This window comes from Anomaloglossus baeobatrachus, chromosome 2 (genome assembly GCF_048569485.1).
Source record: "Anomaloglossus baeobatrachus isolate aAnoBae1 chromosome 2, aAnoBae1.hap1, whole genome shotgun sequence".
NCBI lineage: Eukaryota > Metazoa > Chordata > Amphibia > Anura > Aromobatidae > Anomaloglossus > Anomaloglossus baeobatrachus.
This window is the reverse complement of record NC_134354.1, coordinates 541750950-541778564: the sequence shown is the minus strand read 5'-3', so window position 1 is coordinate 541778564 and position 27615 is coordinate 541750950. Positions and strand designations below refer to the sequence as shown.

The following is a 27615-nucleotide window of genomic DNA, read 5'->3' as shown; positions in this document are numbered from 1 at the left end:
CCTGCATTGTTAACATGCATAACCATATTGCACTATATATAGCAATGTATGGAGGCTCACATCACTGAGCATTGCTGGCCCTTTAGGCTGAATGGTGTGTCGGGTGACATCATTGTAGAATGTAGGCTCATAGGATGTATTAGTCATTTCTTCCTATTGCAACACAATGACTAATGGACTATACAGACCAACATATCCATTAGGTCTTCCTATTTGTGTAAACTGGTGGTTGTGGTTAACCATAGCTCTAAACCGAACTCTTTTAAAAAGCCATATAGCTGTAATTATTTTGGTGGATGATCAAATCTTCTTGTCTAAAATGCAAATTAATGAGAGTTTAAAATTGCATGTACACATTCATAGCTATATATAGTTTACTTTTCATCATGCCAGCAAACACATGGCAGAAGCTGTGAGCCCACTTACTATATGTATATAAGTGCCCACTCTCTTCTTAAAAGCAACGTAGTGATAAGATTTTATCAGTCTAGTGTATTCCTGAACTATTACATTTTTAATAATACTAGAAGTCACATTTTTCCCTATAATAGACTGAACCTTAGTCTATATACATAATACACATATACAGCAGGTGAAATAAGTATTGACCACGTCAACCGTTTTCTAAGTTGACATGTTTCTAAAGGTGCCATTGACATGAATTTCTCATCAGATGTTGGTAACAATCCAATTCACAAAGGCGAAGAAATCAAATCATAGATGTCTATAAATTTAGTGATGTGTAATAAAGAGAAATGATACAAGGAAAAAGTATTGAACACGCTTACTGAAATTGAATTAATTTGTTGGTGATGGCAGCCTTAAGACGCTTCCTGTATGGAGAAACTAGTCTGAAGCATTGCACAGGTGTGCTTTCCACCCAAACACTCTTAAAATTCTGAAGGTTCCGTGGGGTCCTTCTATGACTCTGAGCTTTAGTTCCTTCCATAGATTTTCTTTTGGATTCAAGTCACGTGATTAGCTCGGCCATTCTAGGAGCTTTATTTTTTTAATTGAAACCAATTTCCTTAGCTGTGTGTTTGGGATTATTTTCTTGCTGAATTGTCCAGCCTCATTTCATCTTCATCACCTGGTAAGTGGCAGCAGATTTTTATCAAGAATTTCACAGTATATTTCTATTTGTCCTTCTTTCAGTTATATGAAGTTTGCCAGTGCCATATGCTGAAAAAAAAAACCCCACACCATGATGTTCCCAGTTTCAAACTTCACTGTTGATATTGTGGTTTTGGGGTGATATGCAGTGCCTTTTGGCCTTCAAATATGGTGTGTATTATGGCATCCAAAGAGTTAAATTTTTGCTTTATTTAACCAGACTATATTCTCACAGTATTACACAGGTTTATCTAAAGGTTATTGACCAAGCTTTAATCTTGCTTGAACATGTTTTATTGTTCAGCAATGAAGTCTTGCGTGGTGAGCGTGCATATAGACCATTCAGGTTGAGTGCACTACTTACTCAAGTCAAGATTCCAGGTCTTTCTGTAGCTCTCGAGAGGAGATCCTTGGCTCCTGGACAACTCTTCTAATTATTTTCACTCCACTGTCTGAAATCTTGTGGGAGTGTGGCGCCCCTGAGGCTTCCGTCGCCACAGGAACATTGCACCCCAGCCAGCGGTGTGATGTCCCATCTTGGGTAAGGAAAGGAGTAAACGCCGGTCCACAGGCAAACTTGCACTACACCCATTGCTAGGCACACACAGGGACCAGGGACAGTGGCAGCAACCCCCCCAGGCTGCATGCTGGGGGGCCGTAAGACCCATCCCTGCTCCCATAGGGTGGGAGCTTAGCAACAGGGAGGTGGGAGGAGCCAACAGCTAGTGTTAGAGTAGAAGCAGCAATCAGTTAGTTTCAGTTTACCTCAGGGAGTGAGAGAGTGAAGACTGTGAGGAGAAGGAGAAGGAGGTAGTTACCTCAAGAAAAGTCTGAAGAGAGCTGAGTTCCTGGTGAAGACCCTGGGGCCCGGCTAGCCCCAGGTGACACCACAGCAGAACAACAGAAGGGATTCCAGGGCCACTGCAAAGCTTCCAAGCTGGTGGCCTGTTCCACAAAGTCATTCGGTGGAGGGACCAAGCTGCACACAGGGGACGGTCCCTAGAAACTGGAGGAAGAGAAGTCAATTCCAAAAGTAAAAAACCGAGGTCCAGGGTGGCTGCAAGCGCCCAGGGCCACAGCCCACTGCAGAACCTCTGGGGAGAGGGTGAAGTTCCAGCTAGGCTAGCCCCTTATCCGGAGGCTGTAATGGAGGCCAAGCCAGGTTCATCCAGGAAAGGCAAGGCTTAGAAGTCAGCTGAAGAGAGGAACACAATAGAAGGGTGCAACGGCTTTTATTCCTAGAGCTACCCGGGAGCAGCGGAGGTCCCTGACAGGGGGTTCCAGCCGTCCAAAGGCACAGCGCGCCATAAACCAGGAGTTGTGAGTAAACAACTTGAAACTGCACCCTTGGTGTTGCCTCTGTTATTCCATCATTGCATAGACTTGCATCACTGCATAGACTCTTAAAAGCACCAACTGTTGCCCGGGGGCACCGCTCCACCTGTGGGGAGCAGGACCATCCAAGCTGCCATTCCACCAGCCCCGGAGGCCCCATACAGCAGCGGCGGCTTAATAGCCGCAAACCACAGGTGGCGTTACGAATATAAACTTTAATCATCACCCTCACTGAAACCATCTTAATTGACTCCCGCCAGGGTCACGGAGTCGGGCCCCGCCACCACTGACGACCCCCGGACTAGTCCGGCCCGGCACTGGGTGTCCCATAGCCCTGGGGTGGGTGAGTCAGGAGCACCTGTTCGTGGCCACTTTATGATGAAATAATGTTCTTTCCAATTTCGAATTTTGTACCCAACAGTACCTCACTGGAGCCTTCAATAGTTTAGAAATTTTTCTGTAACCAATGCCATTAGTATGTTTTGCAACAATAAAGTTGCGAAGCTCTTGAGACAGCTCACTGGTTTTACCCATCATGAGATGTTTCTTATCTGGCACCTTGGTAATGAGACACCTTTTTATAGTCAATTAGTTGAAGCAGCTGATATTTTTCAATGTGTCTGTATTGCTTTCTAATTATTATTATTATTATTATTTATTATTATAGCGCCATTTATTCCATTGCGCTTTACATGTGAAAGGGGCATACATAATAGGGACAAGTACAATAATCATAAACAATACAAGGCACAGACAGGTACAGGAGGAGAGAGGTTCCCGCCCGCGAGGGCTCACAGTCTACAAGGGATGGGTGAGGATACAGTAGGTGAGGGTAGAGTTGGTCATGCAGCGCTGTATCAGACAGAGGGTTACGGCAGGTTGTAGGCTTGTCGGAAGAGATGAGTCTTCAGTTTGCTTTTGAAGCTTGTCAAGGTAGGCGAGAGTCTGATATGTTAGGGCAGGGCATTCCAGCGTAATGGGTTGGCACGCAAGATATCATGGATGCGATGGTGGGAAGAGGAGATGAGAGGGGAGTAGAGAAGGAGATCTTTTGAGGATCGAAGTTTATGTGCAGGTAAGTACCGGGAGACTAGGTCACAGATGTAGGGAAGAGACAGGTTGCGGATGGCTTTGTAGGACATGGTTAGGGTTTTGAACTGGAGTCGTTGGGCAATGGGAAGCCAGTGAAGGAATTGGCAGAGAGAAGAGGTCGGGGAGTAGCGGGGGGACAGGTGGATTAGTCGGGCAGCATAGTTTAGAATAGATAGTAGGGGTGCGAGACTGTTACAAGGGAGGCCACAGAGCAGGAGGTTGCATTTGATAGATTTCAGCTGGTGCCATGACTTTCCATGACTTTTTGCACCTCTTTCTTCATGTGATAAACACTTTCCCTGTGTCATTTTTAATTATTACCCATCACTAAATTTATGGACATCAATGGTTTGATTTCTTTGCCTGTGTAGATTGGATGGGTTGTTACCGGCATCTGGTGAAAAATTAATTTAAATCGGTGATGTGTTCAATACTTATTTCACCCGCTGTATACATTCAATACATATAGACCCACTCTATAAAAGAGTGTTCATGCTCTTTAACCTGCCCTTCCCTGGCAGTCTCCATAGACTTTCATGCAGCTGATCACATGGCATCTAACCACATGAGGATGCGTCCGTGATCAGTGGTGATCATATATCTTCTAAGCATGTAATTGACAATAACTCAAGTCAGCAGTACTTGGATAACATGTTATGCCTGTAAGTAACCGTATTCCGGGAGGTTAAAAGGACTTGTTGGTTATATTCTTATGTTACTGTACTGCAACTTTAAATATTTTATACATATTGAATTCATACTATACATACAGTTAATTAAATATCTGCTTTTTGTTTGATTTTCACTGACATGTTGCTATTTATGTTTTGTTTTTCCGGAATCTAAAAAGAATTTGCTTTGCCGATGTCTCGTCATTCTTTGTATAAAGTATGGGTGTGTCATTACACTCATATAATGAGTCTGACCTTGGAGCAAATCGTCATGTACTGACTCTCAGGGGATAGGCAGTGAGGTGTGAAAGCAGAACATTTTTTTGTATACATTTTGTACATGCCACTAAGCATTACTCACCTACTGTGTATTCAGATAGCGGAATTACTCACTTTCTCTCTCTTGCTTACAGGTGACATTTTCTTATTTTGCAAAGGGGCAGATTCTTCCATATTTCCCAGATGCAGAGAAGGCAAAGTCGATCAAATCCGAGCCAGAGTTGAACGCAATGCGGTGGTAAATTATGTTTGATGCCTGTGTCTATTTGTGGCTTGTTGTTTATGTGAAGAAATACATTAAATATCACAATAATACTATTTTATATATATATATATCCCTTTCATCTATCTATGGGGTTACCCAAATTTGGGGACATTGTTTTTTCTAGCCACCGCAGCCATGAGGATAGTTATCGTACTCCATATAGCAGAATATGGGGTGACAATGGCTACCAAATGGACTAATGACCTGCGCTGTCACTTTAAATGATTGATTGGGGCGTCAAATGTATAGAATTTGACAGGAACACTAATATTTGGAATTCTAAGCATAATGTCCTCCTGGACTCATATGCAGTTTCCATTCTTGCAATAGTGAATCTACTGCTTTCTCTTCCACTTATCTCAATTTATAAAGGTGTAATTTTGGAGGCAAAGTGGAATGCAGAGAATGGTGGTAGGTGTAGTTCACTTTGGTGGAAGACGGCACCAGGAGAGAACACGCTCAGAAATTGAGTGGGTTAATAAAAGATGTAGGAAACTACAAGGTGGCGGGGCACTGCCCAGTAAAAGTATAAAGTGCTTATTTAGCAATCAACATTACCATTATTAAAGTTCACAAAGTGACAGATCACATCGTTTTTCGGCTCTGAACAAGAGCCTTCGTCAGATACTTCAATCCAGCTAAACTAACAGTTTGACGTTTCTTCGATTTGGTCATGGAAAGAGTGTTACACGCATTTCTCTGAGGTGTCTCAGGAGCAATTGTTCAACACGACAATGTCCGGCTGCATGTTCTTCGTGCTACTTTGAGCAGCCTTTTGTGGCCTAAATGTGCTACCATCGCCTGCCGCTTCTCTGGACTTGTCTCCCCTCGAGGACATCATAGGTCAGCAATTGCAAAGGGATCTTAGTGATTTGCAAGACAGTGACCATAAACGTACAAAATTGTTTAAAAGAACTGAAGTCCTCAGTGGTTGATACCTTTTTAATGGCTAACTGAAAAGATGGTAATCATAGCAAGCTTTTGAGACTGCTCAGGTCTCTTCTTCAGGCTCAATATAACACACAATATTGTAATCACCTACAATCCACATCTGGAGGTTTTTAGAGGAGCTACACGGAAACTACAACCATTACTGCAAAAAGATGCCCGGTTAAAATCAATTTTTTTCAGACCCCCCACTTCTGTGTTTTAGACAGCCCCCAAATCTAAGAAGCATCATTGTCAGAAGATCCCTGTCCTCTCCAACAACAACAGGAACACTTCCCTGCAACCAGAAAAAATGTAAGACCTGTCCATTTATACTGACAACGGACAGGATAAAAATTCCCAGATCACATCAGGACTACAAGATCCCCGGTACCTTCAGCTGCACCACAGCTAATGTGGTGTACTTAATTATATGTACCAAATGTCCAACTGGGGTCTGTATGTAGGGGAGACAGGACAATAGCTCAGGACAAGGATCAATTCTCACCGCCACACAATTAAGGAAAAAAGAATAGATCTACCTGTGGCCAAACATTTTTGTAACCCAGACCACAGCATCATGGACATGAAATTGCTGGTATTGAAAGGAAACCTCAAGTCCCAGAGAGATAGGAGACTATGGGAATACAAACTTATGATGACCTTTGACACATTCAGAGCAGGAATGAATGTGTCACATGGATTCATGTCTTTTTACATCAATTACAATATGTGCTCCTCAGATCATCCGGGGCTCTAGACCAGACCTCAATCAGAGGACAATTAAACTTTCACACTGAACTGTAGCAATATTTATGGCTACAACAGTTTGTCCTCTTGCCATAGTGGTAGTTCTGCTTCACATAACTTGTTTTATTTACTGTCCCATTCTATGTCCTGTTGTGTATAAATATGTGACTCTTCAGATTTTGTGTTATATTGAGCCTGAAGAAGAGACCTGAGTAGTCTCGAAAGCTTGCTATTATTACCATCTTTTCAGTTAGCCATTAAAAGGTATCAACCACTGAGGACTTCAGTTCTTTTAAACAATGTTTTTATCTCTACTGGCTAACAAGGTACAAAGATATATTTTACCATAAACATACAGTCAATGTTATGAGAACTATCTCCAGCTTAAAGAAAAAGAGAGTCCTGGAAGTGATGATATGGCTCCCACAGAGCCCTGATCTTGGTCTGTCATCGGTTACATGAAGAGACAGAAAGATTTGCATGAACCATCATTCACTGAAGATCTGTGGTAGTTTTCCAAGATGTTTGGAACAATCTCCCTGCGGAGTTCATTCAAAAGCTGTGTGCAAGTGCCTAGAAGAATTGATGCAGGTTTTAAGGCAACGGGTGTTTAGACTAAAGCGGGCTTTACACACAGCGACATCGCTAGCGATGTCGCTGGTGAAAGCACCCGCCCCCGTCGGTTGTGTGTCACGAGCAAATCGCTGTCCGTGGCGCACAACATCGCAAACACCTGTCACACGTATTTACCTGCCTAGCGACGTCGCTGTGACCTGCGAACCGCCTCCTTTCTAAGGGGGCGGTTCGTTCGGCGTCACAGCGGCGTCACTAAGCGGCCGCTCAATAGAAGTGGAGGGGCGGAGATGAGCGGCTGAACATCCCGCCCACCTCCTTCCTTCCTCATTGCGGGCGGCCGTAGGGACGGTGATGTTCCTCATTCCTGCGGTGTCACACATAGCAATGTGTGCTCCCGCAGGAACGACGAACAATCTGCGTCCTGCAACAGCAACGATAATCGGGATTAGAATGACGGGTCAACTATCAACGATTAGGTGAGTAATTTTGATCGTTTAACGGTCGTTCGTGCGTTTCACACGCAACAACGTCGCTAACGAGGCCGGATGTGCGTCACGAATTTCGTGACCCCATCGACATCTCGTTAGCAATGTCGTTGCGTGTAAAGCCCGCTTAAGTGTTGATATAATTTAGGTTACTTTTTTGTACATGCACTTTGTATTTTCTTAATCAATAATAAACCATTTACACTTAAACTTTTGAAAGCGTTCTTAGTTTACAGCATTTATCCACACATTTATCCACACCTGCCTAAAACCTTTACATAAAACTTTTGCATTGTACTATATACATACATACTGTTTGTTTATGTGAAAATATACTTGAAGATTTTATTAATGTGTGTACATAATGCATATGAATTGTTGCAAGGCTAAAGTTAAATGTAGTACACATAATTGAAATTCTATAGGGTAGAGAGAAGAAAGCGAAGAGCATGAGGAAATGCTAGGAGTAGAATTTGATACAAATATCTTGTAAGCCAGTTTATGTCGGGATCTGCCCAGCGGGTTTTATGGCTGCTACATGTAACACGATCCTATTATAATTGGCATAGTCACCACATATACAGTAGCTGTTGGCAAGAGAAACATTGGAGACTATTAGCAATTCCAATATGACTCATTCTGCTTGTACACATAAAATAGCATTATGCTAACAATAATCCTCCTGAACGTGCGCCTCAAGGATACTCTTCTGTTATTATGTTAATGGGAAAGACCCTGTGAATGCGTTCGATGTGTTCAACAGATGCATATCTATATGTATGTCAAAGTCACAGCAAAACCATTATGTGAACATACACTGGTCACTTCCAAAGTCAGTGGCTTGCTGAGGATTACACAGGCTTCTTTCTTGAGATTTTTTTTACATATTGAGACGTTTTTGACATCTGAAGCCATGTTTTTTAGTGATGTAGCGCAGAGATGGAAGGCTATTCAGGGCGGATTATAGGTTCTATTTGTCTGGCCACAGGTCAAACTGTATCATGCGTACAATGTTATACTCTTACTAAAGTAAACCTATACTGTATTCTGTTTTTCCTAGCAGTAGACCAATGTTTTTCTTGTCCTTTCCATATCCATAGGAAGGGCTCAGGACCTTATGTGTCGCATATAAAAGGTTTTCCCTTGAAGATTATGAAGCTGCTGAAAAGTTGCTCAAGAGTGCGCAGCTAGCCCTACAAGACCGAGAGAAAAAACTGGCGGAGGCCTATGAACAAGTCGAACAGAACCTTATCTTACTGGGGGCTACAGCAGTAGAAGACAGGTTCACATTTATGTTGTATACAAATATGGGATTTCCTGTGTAATGGTGGCCATATATGTGATACTGTAGTTGCCAATTGAAAGTTAATTTGGTCATTACTTATTCCAACATGTTCTATCCTTCCAATAGCCTGTAGCACTGGTGAAGGGTTAGGTGACTACCCTACACATAATATAGTCTTCAGGTACTGCCAAAATTGGAAAGTCTGGCTGACTGTAAATTTGCACTTTGTGTTGGAAAAAAACAATCAACATATAGAAGTCTTTAAATTATCTTCTTCACATGAGAATGACTGTAATGGCAGCTTAACCATCACCTCTCACTTTCACAACGATAAGTGAGGGTTACTATTGGCATAGCATCCATCAGCCTCCTTTGAGGTGTCTTGTACAGATGACAGATATAGTGCACACGTCCTATTCAGATGGGCACGCAATAACTGCCAATACCAGTCAAGTGTCTGATGGACGCCAGGTCAGCAGAACCTCTTACCTCCTGATGTACAAATGAGAGGCTCTGGATCACCCCTTTAAGGCTCATGACACACAGTGTTCCACAAAGAATGTTTTATTTTTGGATATTGTTGTATTAAAAAGCATAGTTGACAACTGCTTTTACTAGACTTGGGACTGTAGGGTTCAGATGCATAGTGGCCACACGGGTGACGAAAGGGCAAACGTTTCTGCTAACCTTAAGGTGGAGTCACACATAGCGACAACGACGTCGCTGCTAAGTCACCATTTTCTGTGACGTAGCAGCAACGTCCCGTCGCTGTCGCTGTGTGTGACATCCAGCAACGACCTGGCCCCTGCAGTGAGGTCGCCGGTTGTTGCTAAATGTCCTGCTTCATTTTTTGGACGTTGCTCTCCCGCTGTGAAGCACACATTGCTGTGTGTGACAACGAGAGAGCGACGAACTGAAGCGAGCAGGGAGCCGGCGTCTGGCAGCCTGCAGTAAGCTGTAACCACGGTAAACATCGGGTAACCAAGAAGCCCTTTCCTTGGTTACCCAATATTTAACTTAGCTACTAGCGACCATCGCTCTCACGCTGGCAGTGCCGGCTCCCTGCTCCCTGCATATGTAGCTGGAGTACACATCGGGTAATTAACCCGATGTGTACTCTGGCTAGGAGTGCAGGGAACAGGGAGCCGGCACTGGCAGCGTGAGAGCGGCGGATGCTAGTAACTAAGGTAAATATCGGGTAACCAAGAGAAGTGCTTTCCTTGGTTACCCGATATTTACCTTAGTTACGCTTCCATGCGTCGCTGCTGGCTGGGGGCTGGTCACTGGTGAGATCTGCCTGTTTGACAGCTCACCAGCGACCATGTAATGACGCAGCAGCAATCCTGATAAGGTCAGATTGCTGGTCGTGATCGCTGCTGCGTCGCTATGTGTGACACCACCTTTAGCTGTGTGTTCTCTTCCGTCCAGGAGTTCTGATATATGACTACTGTCCGTCCCTTGACTGCAGCCTAATAAGATGTCATTGTGGTACTGCTTTTATTGCTGCAGTTCATTTTACTGTCAACCAGCTGGGACTGATACGATCTTTGCTATGGAGAGCTTTTTTAGTTTTAGATTAACCCCTACATCTTGTTTTTTGTTTTTTTTCCTCATATTTCAGAGATTTTTGGACATATCTGTTTCTGTGACATCTCGGTGACTACAAGTACAGGCGCATTGCAGCTTTTGTCTGAGTTTTAACTCGTAATGGCAACTGCTGGAAGGAAAGAAATATTGTTGCGTAACTAGCTAATTGACACATAAGGGCAGCTGGTGATAGCCCCTATGGGAGGTGTATTTATTTTATTTTAGTAGCTTCTATAGCGCCATTAATTCCACAGCGGTTTACATACATCATGATCACTGTCCCCATTAAGGATCACACTCCAAATTCCCTATCCGCAGGTATTTGGAGTGTGGAGGAAACAGAAGAACCTGGAAGTGGAGAACATACAAAGTCCTTTAAGATGCTAATGTGCATAATCAGCCATTAACCATGAAGATATAAGTTATAATTTCTATGTTGAATCAAAGTTTTATCAGATTGACATTAAAGGACAAATCACTTGAATTGTTTACTGGTGATTTTGGGAGAAAAATACTAATAAAAAGTTTTAAAATACTATTATAACAGCTGTGCCATCTTGTGTGGTAGCCTGGCCTATTATATTTTGCTTACATAACCTTATCAGTCAGAAATCAATTGGAAAATGTATTTTATCATCTATCCACAGACTCCAGGAAAAGGCTGCTGATACAATTGAATCTTTACAGAAAGCTGGCATTAAAGTTTGGGTGCTCACCGGGGACAAAATGGAAACTGCCGCTGCTACTTGTTATGCCTGCAAACTGTTCAGAAGAAACACTCAGCTCCTGGAACTGACAACAAAGAAAATAGAGGAGCAAAGTTTACATGATGTGCTCTTTGAGTTAAGCAAGACTGTCCTGAGGCACAGCGAAAGCTTAACCAGAGACAATTTCTCAGGGTACGTGGGGTGCAAAGTACAAGGGAAGAAACATACGGTTTATGCCAAAGAACAACAATAACGTGTCTGATCTCTACATGCAATATACAGTGTGTCCACCCATATCCTGTCCACCGCCATTAACATGATAACGGCGCCAGCTATAGGCATAGAAGTGGTGTCTAGGTATAGTAAAGTAGCCATGCGCTACGCAATGAAACCACCTATAGCACCACCTGGTGGAAAACAACGGAGTTAGCATTTTTATTTAAAAAACGGAACGAGATAGAGAAAAAAAGTGAATTTTAAAGTTGTAGGGCATCATCAATTCAATACGAATCGATACCTTGCATAAAGAAATGCAGCATGGTGCCCAAGACCATATAACAGTTTAAAACGACAGGTTCCACTCAGAACAGGGTTCTCCATGATCGACCAAAGAAGTTGAGTGCACGTGCTCATCGTCATATCCACAGGTTGTCTTTTCAAAGTCGACGTATGGGTGCTGCCAGCTTTGCTGCAGAAGTTTTAGAGGTTGGGGGTCAGCCTGTCAGTGAACAGTCCATACACTGTACACTGCATCACTTTGGTCTGCATGGTTGTCATCCTAGAAGGAAGCCTATTCTAAAGATGATGCACAAGAAAGCCCATAAATAGTTTGCAGAAGACAAGCAGACAAAGGACATTGATTACTAGAATCATGTCCTGTGGTCTGATGACACAAAAATAAACTTATTGAGGTCAGATGGTGTCAAGCGTGTATGGCTGCAACAAGGTGAGGAGTACAAAGACAGTGTATTTTGCCTACAGTCAAGCATGGTGGTGAGAGTGTCCTGGTTTGGTGCTGCATGAGTGCTGCCTGCTGTGAGGCGCTACAGTTCATTTAGGGACCATGAATGCCAACATGTACTGGGATATACTGAAAAACATGATAATGACCCAAACATACTTCCAAGACGACCAACATCTTGCTAAAGAAACTGAGGGTAAAGGTGCTGGACTGGCCACGCTTGTCTCCACACCTAAACCCTATTGCACATCTGTGGGGCATCCTCAAACGGTAGGTGGAGGACCATAAGGTCTCTTAATATCCACCAACTCCGTGATGTTGTCATGGAGGAGTGGAAGAGGATTCCAGTGGCTCCTGTGAAGCTCTAGCAAACTCCATGCCCAAGAGAGGGCACATGAAATTTACACTGTTATACAAGCTGTACACTGACTACTTTACATTCTTTCAAAGTGTCATATCTTCAGTGTTGTCCCTTGAAAAGATATAAAATATTTCCGAAAAAATGTGAAAATCTGCACAGCCCTGTTAAAATTCCTGGTTTTTGCCATGTTAAAAAAAAAAATCATACCACGAAGAATCATTTTAGAACTTTTTGCACAATTAATGTCACCTAATCAGAACACTCTGCACTCTTGACCATAATTGAGCGGCTGTGCACCCCTATTCCTCTAATTTTACATAATCAGAACAATTAATTTGAAAATTAAAGAGAAATCTTTTTCGTTGGAAAAAGAAAAGAATAAAATAATGTGATTGCATAACGTTAAATTAATTCTTTTGTTGAAGTACCCTTTGAATTTATGACAGCAATCAGTCTTTTTGGATATGAGTCTATAAACATTATTACATCTAGAATTGACAATCTTTGCCCACTCTTCTGTGTAGTATTGCTCCAAATCTGTCAGATTGCAAGGGCATCTCCTGTCCTCTTTAGTTAAGCCCACAGATTTTTAATTGGATTCAGGTCTCTCCTCTGACTGCTCCATTCCAAAACTTTGTTCTTCTGGTGATGCCAATCATTTGTTGATCTGGACATATGATTAGTGTCACTGTTTTGCTGAAATGTGAAATTCCTCTTTATCTTCAGTGTTTTAGTAGACACCTGAAGATCTTGATGCAAAATTGACTGATATGTAGAACCCCCCCACCTTGACTAAAACACCAGTACCAGCTGGCAAATAACAGCCCCAAGCATAATACTCCACTATGCTTCACTGTGGGTATTATGTTCTTTTGGCGTTTGGTGCAATGCTGGCTTTTTCGCCAAATACACCTTTTGGAATTATGGACAAAAAGTTCATCCATGTCTCATTAGACCATAACACATTTTCCAAAAATTATTTTGGCACACTTGATGTAGGTTTTAGCAAAATATAGCCTGGCTTGAATGTTTTTCTTTGAAAGAAAAGGTTTACATCTTGCCACCCAACCCCACAGGCCAGATATATTGAGAATCTGGGAAATTGTTATCACATGCAGTATCCAACCAGTACATTTAAATAGGGAATGATTGGGGCGGCATTGGAACATGCACACTGCTGCTCTACTTAAAAGGCTGCATTCCCACAATGAGCTTTTGGTCAGTTTTTGATGTTGCAGAACTTCATCACCTATTATGTAAATTAGGTTACTTGTGGTTTTTCATTGCATTTTTTGACATGCATTTTTATCTCGTTTTTGACACTACATACAGTTTTTTGTCTCTGGTGTGCCCTTTTTGTATAAAGCTGCTTTGTTTTTGAAACTTCCTGATATTTATATTTGACAAAACTTTATTGACATTCTTAGATGAGGATTACATGTGTTTTTGATTGGTTTCAGCCTTGGAAACGCGCTAAAAACGTGTTTTGGTTTTTGTTTTGTTTTTTTTTTACATCTAATGCAAGTGTATGGTGAAAACCTGCACAGAAAACTTAGCGCACCTGCTGAAAAAAATTGACATGTCCTGGTTTTGAAATACGCACAGCATGTCAGATTACGCTGTGAAAAAAAGCAGCACAGTGGGCAGGATATTTCTATAAATCCCACCACTTTACTGGAACTGTAAGGTTATGTTCACATGTTGCATTTTTCTGCTTTTTTTTGCATGTTGTTTTTTTTTCATTGGTTTTATGTAAATAAAAAGCTGCTTTTTATAGTACCCAGAAATGTTATACTCACACACACACACACACACACAAACACACACACACACACACACACACACACCTGTTTGTTTGTTTTTTGCCTGAAATGGAAAAGAAGCATGTCAATTCTTTTTCAGCTTTTTTGCTGTTTTTTTTCACCATTGAAAGCTGTATTTTTGCAGGGGTTTGTTTGTTTTTTTGCTGCTTTTGTGGTGAATGAAACACATTTTATTTAAACATGTACTGTTGAAAAATGACACCCCAAAAACGCAGCAAAAAAACAGGAAAAAAATTCAGCTTTTTTACTACCAAGAGATTAGGTTTTGCTGCAGAAAACAAATGCAGCGATAATGCAACATGTGAACATAGTCTAAGATGTTGCGTTTGTTGACGTTGCAAAATCATGCAGTATCAAAAGCTCACCAAAAGACTCACCATGGGAATATAGCCTTATAACAGGGATATAACAGATCTACCAAATGGAGCCAGTCCCATCGGTGGAACCCTCACCCTATCTGGTAGGTGGTGATAACTTGTTTTCACCCAACACCCCATTGACTAATCTCCAACATAAATTTCCGTCAGTTGTAATTCTCCTATTCATGGTAAGGTCTTCACATCCCATAAACGATCTGTTCACATTTCTGCTCTTCTTCATTTCTATCAGTTTTTGGGTTGATGGTCATATTAGCGAAGTGTACTACATGATCAAGCATAAAATATAAGCCTGATCAACACAGTTTAACTCTCTGGGATCTATTAGGATACCTAATTGTTATCACAGATTGTGTTTTTAGCCTAAGATAAACTTAGATTCACGATTGTATCACTTGATATAGTGTATAGCCTGCTTTACACGTTGCAATTTCGCATACAATATCGTATGCGATTTGCAACGCCCCCATCGTATGTGTGGCACGTTCAATTTGTTGAATGTGCCGCACAAACGATTAACCCCCGTCACACGTACTTACCTTCCATACGACCTCGATGTGGGCGGTGAACGTCCACTTCCTGGAGTGGGAGGGACGTTCGGCGTCAGATCGACGTCACGTGGCAGCCAGCCAATAGAACCAGAGGGGCGGAGCTGAGCGGGACGTAAACATCCCGCCCACCTCCTTCCGCATTGTGGGCCGGGAGCCGCAGGACGTAGGTAAGATCTGTTCATCGTTCCCGGGGTGTCACACACTGCAATGTGTGCTACCCCGGGTACGATGAACAGTCTGATGTGCAATTCTAGAGAAAGGTACGATGTGTATGCGATGAACGTTTTAACGTTCAATCGCAATCGCACGTAGCTGTTACACACTGCAATGTACTTACGATGCCGGATGTGCGTCACTTACGACGTGACCCCGCCGACACATTGTAAGATACATTGCAGCGTGTAAAGCGGGCTTTATTCTACCATTAGTTGCTACCATAGATGCAGCAAATGTCTCTATATGTGAAGAATATATGTTTTTGCTTGTTCTGCTTTTGTAGAATTGGTGAAGGAATCCCTCTTAATTGTCGCTGTCTGAATTTCATTAGGTAAATGACTGTAATAGATGACTGCTACATCCAATTTAGACCGTTTGTTTTTCTCCTAAACGGTGTAGGTTTTCAACAGATTTCCAAGATTACGGCTTAATTATTGATGGAGCCACACTGTCATTAATAATGAAGCCCAGAGAAGATGGGAGCTCTACAAATTACAGAGAGGTTTTCCTTGAGATCTGCAGGAACTGTAATGCAGTGTTGTGCTGCCGGATGGCCCCATTGCAGAAAGCACAGGTATATATTGGTCTCAAGGCCCATTCTAAGCCTGCATATTACTGTGCATAGCCTTGGCCAGATCACTATAATCTACAAGTGCAGAAGACCATTTACATTTTGTTTACCTTTTTATAATTGTCATGTAATAGCTGCAGATTTATCCCCGCACAGATATTACTATAGATCAACAAGATTACATTTTAATAAGCCTCTGAATTCATTGCTCATATATCTGTATATGTAGATCTGTATGTGTAGATATATGAGCAAATTCTATTATATTATTTAAACTAGTTATTGTTTACACATGTGCTGGTCTGTAATCTGTTTTCTTCTATTTTATCTGTTTCTTTCCTGATGATTGACTGTGTATTAAGCTAGCATTAGAATTATATAGGGGATCTATGAGGCAGGAATTGCCCTTCAATGTACTAGAGATCAACAATAGTGATTTAAAGAAAATAAGGTTCTTGAAGGAGCCAGCCCTCAATTCTTAATGTACTGACCTTGCATAGATTTCAAGAATGAATAAAGCGCTTTGCATGTCGAGAGATAGAGATTACATGGATTCTCCACTGCTCAGACAGTCCCCTCTTAAATATTACATTCCTCATTGTAACATAAAAATAACAGATACCTCCTGTAGCAGCGCCATGTTAGTGATGTGGCACCGGGTCTCCTGGGGCTCCTGTGACATTGTTATGCCACGTAAGCACTGCAGCTAATCAGCAACCGCTAATGGGCTGCTTCACTTGCTTCAGACTTCAGATGTTCATCTGAAGGAAATGTGTTAAGCAGCCTTTTAGCTATGGCTCATTCGGTTTAGTATTCAAACAGCATAACAGTGTACTGCAATCCCCAGGTGACCAGGTTGCAGTTGCACCGAGTGTAACGCCTGGATCCACAGGCTCAGACTGGCTGTGATGGACAGGCTAGAGGAAAGCCACTCACAAAGCAGGACCCTCGACAACTTGAAACTCTTACAGGGATTTGGAATTACACAGGGCGCAGGAGATCACTACCTCTGGTAGTCTGCAGTCCGATGAGAGTAGTAACCAGGCAGGGTCAAACCGGGAAATGCAAAACAGGGACAGAATCAGGCAAGCAAGGACGTAATCCGAAAATAAAGCAGAGGTCGAATCCGGATCGGGCAGCGAGGTACAAAAACGGTAGGGAGGAGGGAAGTCAGAGAGCAGGCCGGGGTCAAAGCAGGAATCCATAATCAGAGTAGGGAGAACCAGAGTCTAGCTGAAATACAATCTATATCTGGCAGTGGTCAGCAGACAGAAGGAGGATAAAAAGGATGTGGTGTCTTCCCATTGGCTGTAGCTGAATAGTGGCAATCTCAGCTGGAAGACACACGCCACCTACACTCAGCCATTGGTACTGCAGGCATCAGGAAAACCCAGCCTAGTGGATGAGCGGAGCCTGCGCCCACCAGAGCCACTGGCACAGACTCTTCCCCCATCACCAGCACAGTCCGCATCGGGAATACGGCAGCACCTGGTGACTGAAGCAGAAGTCGCAGGAGCGGACTCTGGTGAGGACATGACACCGAGGCCTTGAAGTGTATGGGGCTATAAAAGGATCCTTTGGCCCATATAAGACCAATACTATAAGAGACTTGTGATAGTTGGGGACCCTGTTGGAGATATTGCATTGGGGCCCACAAATTTCAGTTTCTGCCACTGGGTAGCGTATCACAAGGACATTCTATAATTTTATGCTCAGTGTAGGCTCAACCTACACCACTGCTTTAGATCCGAGTAGTTGCGCTCCCAATTTCCTCTGCTGTACAGGGAACTGTAGTCCCCACTTTTTTAAATAAGGCTGCACCACCATTCCATGCACAGCGCGAATATGAAAATGGTTTTGTGCTGGGAAAGACTATGAAGGAAAGGCAGTGCTGAGACCCCAACCATTAAAGGGTCATTGGTGTCATATAATGTCATATCCAAGCCATATGCAGTTACTCTATGAGATAGGAATACCGATGATGTAGGATCATCATGTTTATATGAGCAATGCAGACCATTTTGGTCAATTCTACCCACTTATTTTTGCAAAACACATGATGTATGTTTATGCATGTTTATGCTTGTAAAAAACATACCACTAGAAAAGAGTTGTCTTAGTCAGATAATTTGTTACCCTTTCTTTACCTTATTTTTCTTAAACATAATGTGGACAAATCTATCCTGTATGAGGATTTTTTTTTTCTGTTGCAGATTGTCAAATTAATAAAGGCATCAAGAGAACGTCCGATTACTCTTGCGATCGGAGATGGTGCAAATGATGTCAGCATGATCCTAGAAGCACATGTTGGAATTGGTATGGTTTTACTATTACCTTTTGGCTCTTTGGCTACATTGCTTAAATCGAAGGATATTACTTCTGTTCATTCCTTGCGTTTTCTTCAAAAATTCTTAAACCTTCATGTTAAGCTGCTCTCAAATAAGAATTTGGTGTATCATTTTAAATCTAAAAAGTTGATCATAGAAGGATCGGGAAGTTTTATTTACTATTTTGATCAGTTTAAAAATATTGATCTGTGAATCCATTTCTAGTCAGCTTTTATTAGGGTCCATCATAGTTGTCCATCATATCCATCTTGGATGGATCTGGTAAAAATTAAACCGAGCCAAAAGGGTGCTTTACATTCTGCGACATTGCTACCGATATATCGTCGTGGTCACGTCGTTATCGTCGCGCCGGTAGCAACATTGCAGCGTGTGACACCAAGGAGCGACGATCAACGATCGCAAAATCATTCAAAAACGGTGATCATTGACAGGCCTCTCCTTTCTTTAATATCGTTGCTGCCGCAGGTACGATGTTGTTCCTTGTTCCTGCGGCACCACACATCGCTGTGTGTGACACCGCAGGAACGTCGAACATCTCCTTACCTGCCTCCACCGGCAATGCAGAAGGAAGGAGGTGGGTGGGATGTTACGTCCCGCTCATCTCCGCCCCTCCGCTTCTATTGGCCGGCGGCTTAGTGACAACGCAATGATGTAGCTATGACGCCGAACGCACCTCCCCCTTGAGGGAGGGATTGTTCGGCGGTCACAGCGACGTCGCTGACAAGGTATGTGCGTGTGACGCTGCCGTAGCGATAATGTTCAGTACGGCAGCGAGCGCCACATATCACATTAACGACGGGGCGGGTGCTATCGCACGCAACATCGCTAGCAATCGCTAGCGATGTCGCAGCGTGTAAAGCACCCTTTAGTCAAACTTTTTGGCTAAATCCATTGCTCATCCATTCTCCAGACAAAATTGAAAAAGACTTCTCTGTAGAAGAATTTAGGTAAATTTCCTAAGGTGGCCATGCACATTACAATAGATGAATGTTGGCCAAGGGTGACAATTTTACCCTGAAGAGCATATAGTCATGTTCCTACTCTCACTCAGTGGTAGATATCAGGGGAAAGAAAGGATTAAACACTTGAAATCTCTGTGTGCAATCCATTGTTCTCATATGAGATAAACCACTGCCAGAGGTTTTTGCCAGCTGCTCATTTTTCTTCTTCCATTAGGAAGGCACACATAAGAAATATAAGATGTATGGTCACCTTAAAAGTTAGTGTCCCAATGTGCTTAAATGATTTAACCTGGTCTGTCCATACTAGATAAAAAATGTCACTACAAGAACTTGAGCGTCAAAAATTCAAAGTAGACGTGGACCCCCGCACTGTCATATGAAGTAGTTCAGCAGTAATAGCTAGTTACAAGGACTTGAATTAAGATATCGAAGTAATGATAAATGAAGGCTGCTGATTGCTGACTTACCTTCGCCTTTTTACATTTCAGGCGTCATCGGGAAGGAAGGACGTCAGGCTGCCAGAAACAGCGACTATGCAATCCCTAAATTCAAGCATCTAAAAAAGATGCTGCTTGTCCATGGTCATTTTTATTATGTTAGAATAGCAGAGCTTGTCCAATACTTTTTTTATAAGGTGAGGACGGTTCATTGCAGACTGTAAAGTGTGTAGCACAGCATGTAGCAGGTTCCTCACACCATAATCCTCTGTGCTTGCCTTTCAGAATGTCTGCTTTATTTTCCCTCAGTTTTTATACCAGTTCTTCTGTGGATTTTCACAACAGGTCTGTGATACATGTCATTTCCTTATTTTAAGTGTTTCTTTCCTCTCTGTACAACGATGTCTTAATCATTGTCATTTTTGTTTTCTTTCAGCCTTTATATGACACCGCATATTTGACACTGTACAATATCAGCTTCACGTCACTGCCTATCCTCTTGTATAGTCTAATTGAGCAACATGTCAGTATGGAAATGCTGAAAAGAGACCCAACACTGTACAGGTATAGTATATAGCTGTAGACTGTAATGTCTGTGGTGCACCCTCCACCACAGCTATAGAGATCTCTGCTGCCCTAAGGGTCAATATTCAGCTTCTGCCTTTGCTAAAGGATTCTTATATTTTGTACAATTCTTACTTGCTAGAGGGGCCTGTTGACAATAGGAAAAGCACAACGTTCTCCTGTCGGGACCCCCAGAAAACCTGGTAATAAGAGGTAACTTTTCCTGCAGTGCTATCACAGGGGAAACTAAGCATTGCACTATTCACTGGTGGACTCGGACAGAAGAGGGCCCCTGTGTAAGAACAGTAAATGGGCTTTTTAAAGTAAAGTACCTCATTATAGTGCACAAATACACCTGCTTTTGAGGTTGGTATGAGCCCCCTTATCTCTTGGGCTGCCCCTGACGCTATGTCTGTTCACTACTGGATTGTGTGTGTAGCCAGAACAAGTCCACCAGATTCACTCTTTCCAGCTGCTCTCTAGGCCAAAGGATGATGATTCTGAAAAGGGAACCTTTTTATTAATAAGATATCTAAACTGGACGACACTTCAATAGGGACGGTTTTCAGCTTGAAGATAAGATTTTTATTAAAGAAATTGAACTTATTTGCATTATCAAGTTAGGCCAACCACTTGTTTTTTTGGCTTTCATCAACCGTACTTAGCTAGACAGTTGAGTGCCTAAGGTTGTCAAAATAAGATAAATAGCATTTACATACTTGACATTCCCCATGGATGTTAAAAAAGAAAAACGTTTAATTTTTTAAGGGTGAAGAGCATAAAAATGTAATGAATGGTAGAATTGTTTTTTGCCCATTCCCCGTGCAAAGTTTTACCTACATTAAAAGGTAATGTATATGGGTTCCAAATTAGTGTTTATTCAAAATAAATCCCATAAAATAACTAACATGAAATCCTAATACACCTCCATAAGTGAACAAATAAAATGATCATGGCTACCTGGGTGTAGAATGGCAAGAATGAGAAATTAGTTGCCACATTCTTAAGGGGTTAAGGGTTTTGTGATCTATGTGAGATGCTGAATCAGCGGAATCGGTGGCTTCATATGTCATTATGTCACATTGCTGCTCTGTCTTCACACAGTATACTGTATGTTGGCAGGGTGATTAATTCACAATGAGAAAGTAATTTCCTAATGAAGTCAATATAGATCAGCAAGTGTCTGTGTCAAGCAGAAAAAATGCCATGGCCAGCATTTAACCGGCTATTTGGTTTTTTATTCTTAAACAGGGACATTGCAAAGAATGCACTACTGCATTGGCGTCTGTTTATTTATTGGACCTTCCTAGGATTGTTTGATGCCGTCGTATTTTTCTTTGGGGCGTATTTCATGTTTGACAATGCCACTGTGACCAGTAATGGACAGGTAAGGGCCGGAAAAGCGAGGAGGTAAATTCTTATTAAAAAAAAAGCACAAGTGAACAGTAGTGGAATATTTCCTGGCATATTTTATACCACAATGAGTCTTTAGTGTCATGTTTGTCTTACATTTGTGTCTGTAGCATTCATTTTATTTTTTTATTTTTATTCAGAAAATTATTTTTGTTTTTTTCTTTTAGAACAGTGTTTTAAAGCACTTCATACTAATTAAATATACATACTTTATTAGGCTTTGTTTTGCTGCTTCTCGTTGCACAGTTTATTCTTTATTATCATATTTGATGATAATAAGTTATTTCGGACATTTATGTGTTTACATCAATTTGTTACTTTCAAACCATTTTTAGTTTGTTGGGTTTATCTGTCAAGGCAAAAAAGGTAGAAACTAAGCCAATAATTGTATTACTATCTAAGGGCAGCAACCTTTACTAGGTCATGAGCTAGATTTATATATACAAGAAGGGGTTAAAGGGGTTTTCCCACAAACAAAGTTCATTTCAAAGTTGATTTTAATCGAGATCTTATGATAATAATAATAATAATTAATAATAATAATTTCCACAATTGGATGTTTTTTTAAAAAAAAAAATTCTGGGCTGAGATAATCTTATTTGTGTCCCTGCTATGTACTGTGTAATGGCCGTGTCTGACCGTGCAGGGACATGGTCTGATCATATCACATCTCCTGCGCAGGGGAGAACACAAAAGAGTATATAGATAGCACAGTATGGGATCGTATCTGATTCTTTCTTTGGGGTAAAGCATTTCCCTGCCTGTTTTTAAAAAAATATTTTATGTCATAGAAATAATTATTTGAAGTCCAATGTTATTAAGTCTATATACTTTATTACTTCCTCCCCTGCCCAGGAGATGTGATATGATCAGACCATGTGCCTGTACAGTCAGACACGGCCATTACACAGCACATAGCAGGGGCACATATATATAAGATTACCTCGGTACAGGAACTTTTTTTAAACACATCCAATTGGATAAATTATTATTATTATGAGATCTATTGATTAAAATCAAATTTAAAATGAACATTGCTCATGGGAAAACCCCTTTAAGTCATAATACATCTTAAAAGTTCACCAAAATATGACCCAACGATGAAGCTTCGACCATGGTGCTAGCTGCCAGTGAAATGGCTTCCAACATGGTGCTCATGTTCGGTAGCACTAGGACATACAATAGTATCTATAGCAAGCCACATATGACTCCTTGGCTCCTAATTAGAGAACCCTGCTCTAGTAAGAAATGATTGAGAGGTAGAATATAAATGCATGAAATCAAACCTAAATCCCAACTCCCAAAATTCAATATGTGAAGAATAATACTGCGCCAGCGATCAGAATGTCATATCTAGTAACAGTAAATCGGTGGGCACGGTGCACAACAATTAGGTGCATAGTGGATTCTTTAGTCCATGTGCACATATTGAGTATTTGGTGAGGTTTTTTTACCTCCGTATTTGCAAGCCAAAACTAGCAGTGGGTAAAAAATGCTGAAGTGGTGCCTGTGTTTCTATTATACTTTTCCTCTGATTGTTCCCCTCCTGTTTTTTTTCTTACAAATACTGAGGTAAAAACCTCACCAAATATTCAATGTGTGCACATGGCCTTAAAGCAAAGTTCCCGTGATGAGTATTTGGTGAGTTTTTCATGTTCCTGATTTTGGTCAGCCTTTCTCCAACTATTATGTAAATTAGGTTATTTTGTATTTTTTTTCATTGCGTTTGTTATTTTTTTTTAATCTTGTTTTTAGCAAGTTTTACTTCCTTATATTTGGCTTTGCCAAAACTTTATTGGTAAAGTCATGAGTGGATTAAATGTTTTTTAGTGTGATAGTGCAGCAGAAATGCATGTGCTCATTTTACCTGTGGATTTTCGGTACTTAATGCAATTTTGGGGGGTAAATATGCACATAAAACACACCCTGCTTGCAAGAGAAATACTGTAGATGTTGCAAATTTAAAAGACGCACCACAGGTCATTTTATACAGCGTAAAAAAAGCACAGTGGATCCCATCTGCTTTAATGGAACTGTGAGATGCTGCGATATTTAATCAGCAAAAATATGCAGTGCCAAAAACTCACCAAAAAGTTATTGTGGGAACTTAACCTAAAAATTAGAATTCATTTAGACCATAAAGGACACATTGCTTCAAATGTGGAGTACACCATAGGCTGTCAGAGCCCCGTCGTTGACAACATAGCACCATTAAATAAAGTACAGATGTGGTCATCGGTGCTCTGGATGAAACAATGATAATGTAAAGGAACCCAGGTTGGCTTACTAATGGGTTGACCACGTATCAGTGATCCTATTTTGCATTGATGTGTAGACCTCCAGTTTTTACATGTTCTGCTTTATTTTCTTTGTTTCTGTTGTGCTGTGCATTTTTATGTTTCTATTTCTTTTGCTTTTGCCAACTGTTGCTTTCATCAGATCTTGACAACCAACACATTCTTGGTAAGAACCTGCCATTTTGATGTGCTGTGCCTCTCTTCGATTATTTTATTTGATGCTTCTAGCTGTGTACATGTTACTAGGAATGTAGCGCTTCGTGGGTAGGACATATGTGTGTATATATGGGTATGCTGTGTTTTGTAGAGTATAAGGCAACATATGTCACATTAGAACAGCCAAATGACATTCCCATTTTTAACCCTGAGAAAGAATATTTGAATCGTGACCATTGACTCTATGGCTTGGTCCTTAATATCCAATGTGCCAAGTGTAAAAGGGAGAAGCTACATAAATTCTTAATAATCCAACTAAATTATATGTGTAGTAAATGACTGAATGTCTCTTCCGGGAGTGTTGATCTGGTTAATGATCCTGTGTTAGTGGATATTCTGTATGCGCTCATGGCGTGTGGTGCTGGAATGCCTTCTTCAGAGAACTATTTATTTGGTTTGCTGTGTGTTTTGATTATGTGTAGTGATGATATCCAGTGGGTGATACTTTTATGTGCTGCACATTTTTTACTGCACTTGCTAAGTAGTAATTTGGCCAGATGTGAGAACTATTGTTAGCTAATGGCACTTACACACTTACACTGTATGTGCAATGCATTCAGTCAGTAACTGTATCTTCTATAGACATGAATGGTGCACTAGAATTTCATTTATTTTATATCTGAAAATAAGCACAAAATCTTAACGTTCTTGCATTACTGTGCAGAAACAATTACATATTAAAAAACAGATATGTTTGACATTGGGTACCTAAGCCATGCTCTAATTTTGCAGGATATTGGCATGTTGATAGCATATTTGTCCTATGACATGTGCATTAATTTAGATATAATTTTAAAAGGATTGTCTCATCATAGACAAAGTGTTTCAGAGTGAAGCTGCTCCTGCCTCTCCTAATAAACCATGGAGAGCCATGGTCAGAGTTTGCTAGCGGAAGCCATGGACAGACATGCAGATTCCCACGAATGACGTTTTATGTAATATAAAGAGCGCTTGAATCTACCGGGACAGGAACTGGTCTCTCAGAGCAGCTTTTCATCTTGGGTCATTGTTCGGGCTCAAAAGCAGAAGACTATGAAATCCAACTGCTCTAATTGACAAAAAACACCTTTTACAGTGAATTTTCTAATTGTGACTGATATTTGTGGTTACCTTATGTAATTATGTTGAAGGATAGACAATGGAGAACTACATATTAATTGATATATAGGTTTTTTCAGTCTCTTCAGTGTTCTACACCGCTCTGAATGGATCTTGACATTCTGCACAGGAGGTTTTAGGCTAAAGGGGGCTTTACACGTTACGACATCGCTAATGCGAACTCGTTGGGGTCATGGATTTGGTGATGCACATCCAGCCCCATTAGCGATGTTGCTGCGTGTGACACCGATGAGCGATTTTGCATCGTTGCAAAAACGTGCAAAATCGCTCATCGGTGACATGGGGGTCCATTCTCAAAAATCGTTACTGCAGCAGTAACGAGGTTGTTCCTCGTTCCTGCGGCAGCACACATTGCTCCGTGTGACACCGCAGGAACGAGGAAACTCTCCTTACCTGCCTCCTGGCCGCTATGCGGAAGGAAGGAGGTGGGCAGGTTGTTACGTCCCGCTCAGCTCCGCCCCTCCGCTGCTATTGGGCGGCCACTCAGTGACGCTGCTGTGACGCTGAACGAACCTCCCCCTTATAAAGGAGGCGGTTCGCCGGTCACAGCGACGTCGCCGGGCAGGTAAGTATGTGTGATGGGTCCGGGCGATGTTGTGCGGCACGGGCAGCAATTTGCCCGTGTCGCACAACAGATGGGGGCAGGTACCCACGCTGGCGATATCGGGACCGATATCGCAGCGTGTAAAGCCCACTTTGTGTTCCTCATACATAGCATCCCAATCCATTAAAAAACACCCAATGAACATTTCTTGATCTAGCATTGCTTCCAAAGGCAGTTAGAAATTCTTTCATTTTCTTGAACACTTGGTTCCTATGTGCCATGATTAGTCTGTGGGGGGCTTGTTTCGGTTATTTTACCCAACAATTCATAAGCTGAGATGTTGCTGGTAGATGTTTTCACTTTATTATTCTCTTGTGTTTTATGTAATGCTCCTCTATTACAAGCAACCAGATGTCCTGATATTTCCTGTCGACATTGGTGTAACCTGTGTAATTGTTGCGGCTATCAGACAAAATCAATTTCAGCAAACGGACACAAAGGCACATATATTTATCTAAATGTGCACGTTTTGGCAGAATTTGCTAAAAAAAAAAAAAAAAAACAAAAAACAAACCCTTGTTTTTCAGGACTTTCAACATATTTATGATGTGTTTTAGACCCTTTTTACGCCTTCTTGGAAAGCAGTGAAATTTAGTAACATTTATTTTGGGTTGTATTTACAGATGCTGGGTAACTGGACCTTTGGAACACTGGTCTTTACTGTCCTGGTATTTACAGTGACACTCAAGGTAATATGACATCGATTCATTTACTGAATACCAGCACTTTGGGCAGTGTTTTTTCAATTGGAAAAAGCTGTTGGACTGTCTGGTCACATTCCAGTCTATGGCGCTAATTGTAAAATAAAAATAGGGTGAAGAATCCTTAAAAATAACCTACAAAGGGCTTGACAGTTCTTTAAAGGAAATCTGTCACCAAGTAATTTCTTCCTAATCTGAGACCATCATAATGTAGAGCCAGAGACCCTGTTTCCAGTCATGTGTCACTTACTAGGCTGCTTGGAGAAGTGTTAATAAAATCATTCTTTATCAGCAGGATATTGTCATTAGAGGACTAGTAAAACTGTTGTCAGGTAGTCCCATCGTATTGCCACTACTGATTGGCATCTTTCTACCCATACACAACGTTCAGAGATAGATTAGTTTTCAGAGATCTGCTGCAGATAAAGCAGTGATTTTATCAAAACTGCAACAACCAGCAGAGGAAGTGATAAATCACTGGAATTAGGGTTTCTGTCTCTACATCATGCTGCTTTCAGATGGGGTAGCAAAACCTGGTGACAGATTCCATGTAAGGCAACGTGTACATGTTAAGTATTTGGTGAGTTTTTTTACCTCCGTATTTGTAAAACAAAACCAGGAGTGGGTGAAAAATACAGAAGTGGTGACGTGTTTCTATTATACTTTTCCTCTGATTGTTCCACTCCTGGTTTGGCTACAATTATTGAGCAAAACACTCGCCAAATACTCAAAGTGTGTATGTGGCATAAAGTGTTAAAAAGCACATACTCACATACCACATCAGTCGCTTCCACTCTGTTTTGTCGCAGCTGTGATAGAATAGTCACTACTGCCGCTAATCAAAAGCTGCAATAGTAGCCAACATGTCACCATCATAGCCATTCATTAACTGCAGCAGTGATGCAATGACCACTTTAGAAAAGAAGAATAGACTTAAGCGGGCTTTACACGCTACAACAAATCTAACGATGTGTCGGCGGGGTCACGTCGTAAGTGACGCACATACGGCATTGTTAGTGTTG

At 41.4% G+C, this 27615-nt stretch overlaps 1 protein-coding gene across 5 annotated transcripts in view; it reads left to right on the top strand.

The window, feature by feature from the left end:
- The window catches only part of ATP11A (ATPase phospholipid transporting 11A), a 241958-nt gene that overhangs the window by 182288 nt on the left and 32055 nt on the right, over positions 1-27615 (top strand). For all 5 annotated transcript variants that reach the window (XM_075336655.1, XM_075336659.1, XM_075336656.1 and 2 more), the window contains 10 exons: positions 4625-4728; positions 8594-8775; positions 11013-11264; positions 15761-15935; positions 18146-18248; positions 19731-19876; positions 19965-20024; positions 20116-20243; positions 21495-21630; positions 26516-26581. In XM_075336655.1, the coding sequence (XP_075192770.1) occupies positions 4625-4728; positions 8594-8775; positions 11013-11264; positions 15761-15935; positions 18146-18248; positions 19731-19876; positions 19965-20024; positions 20116-20243; positions 21495-21630; positions 26516-26581 (1352 nt within the window). The remainder of the gene's footprint in view (positions 1-4624; positions 4729-8593; positions 8776-11012; positions 11265-15760; positions 15936-18145; positions 18249-19730; positions 19877-19964; positions 20025-20115; positions 20244-21494; positions 21631-26515; positions 26582-27615) is intronic.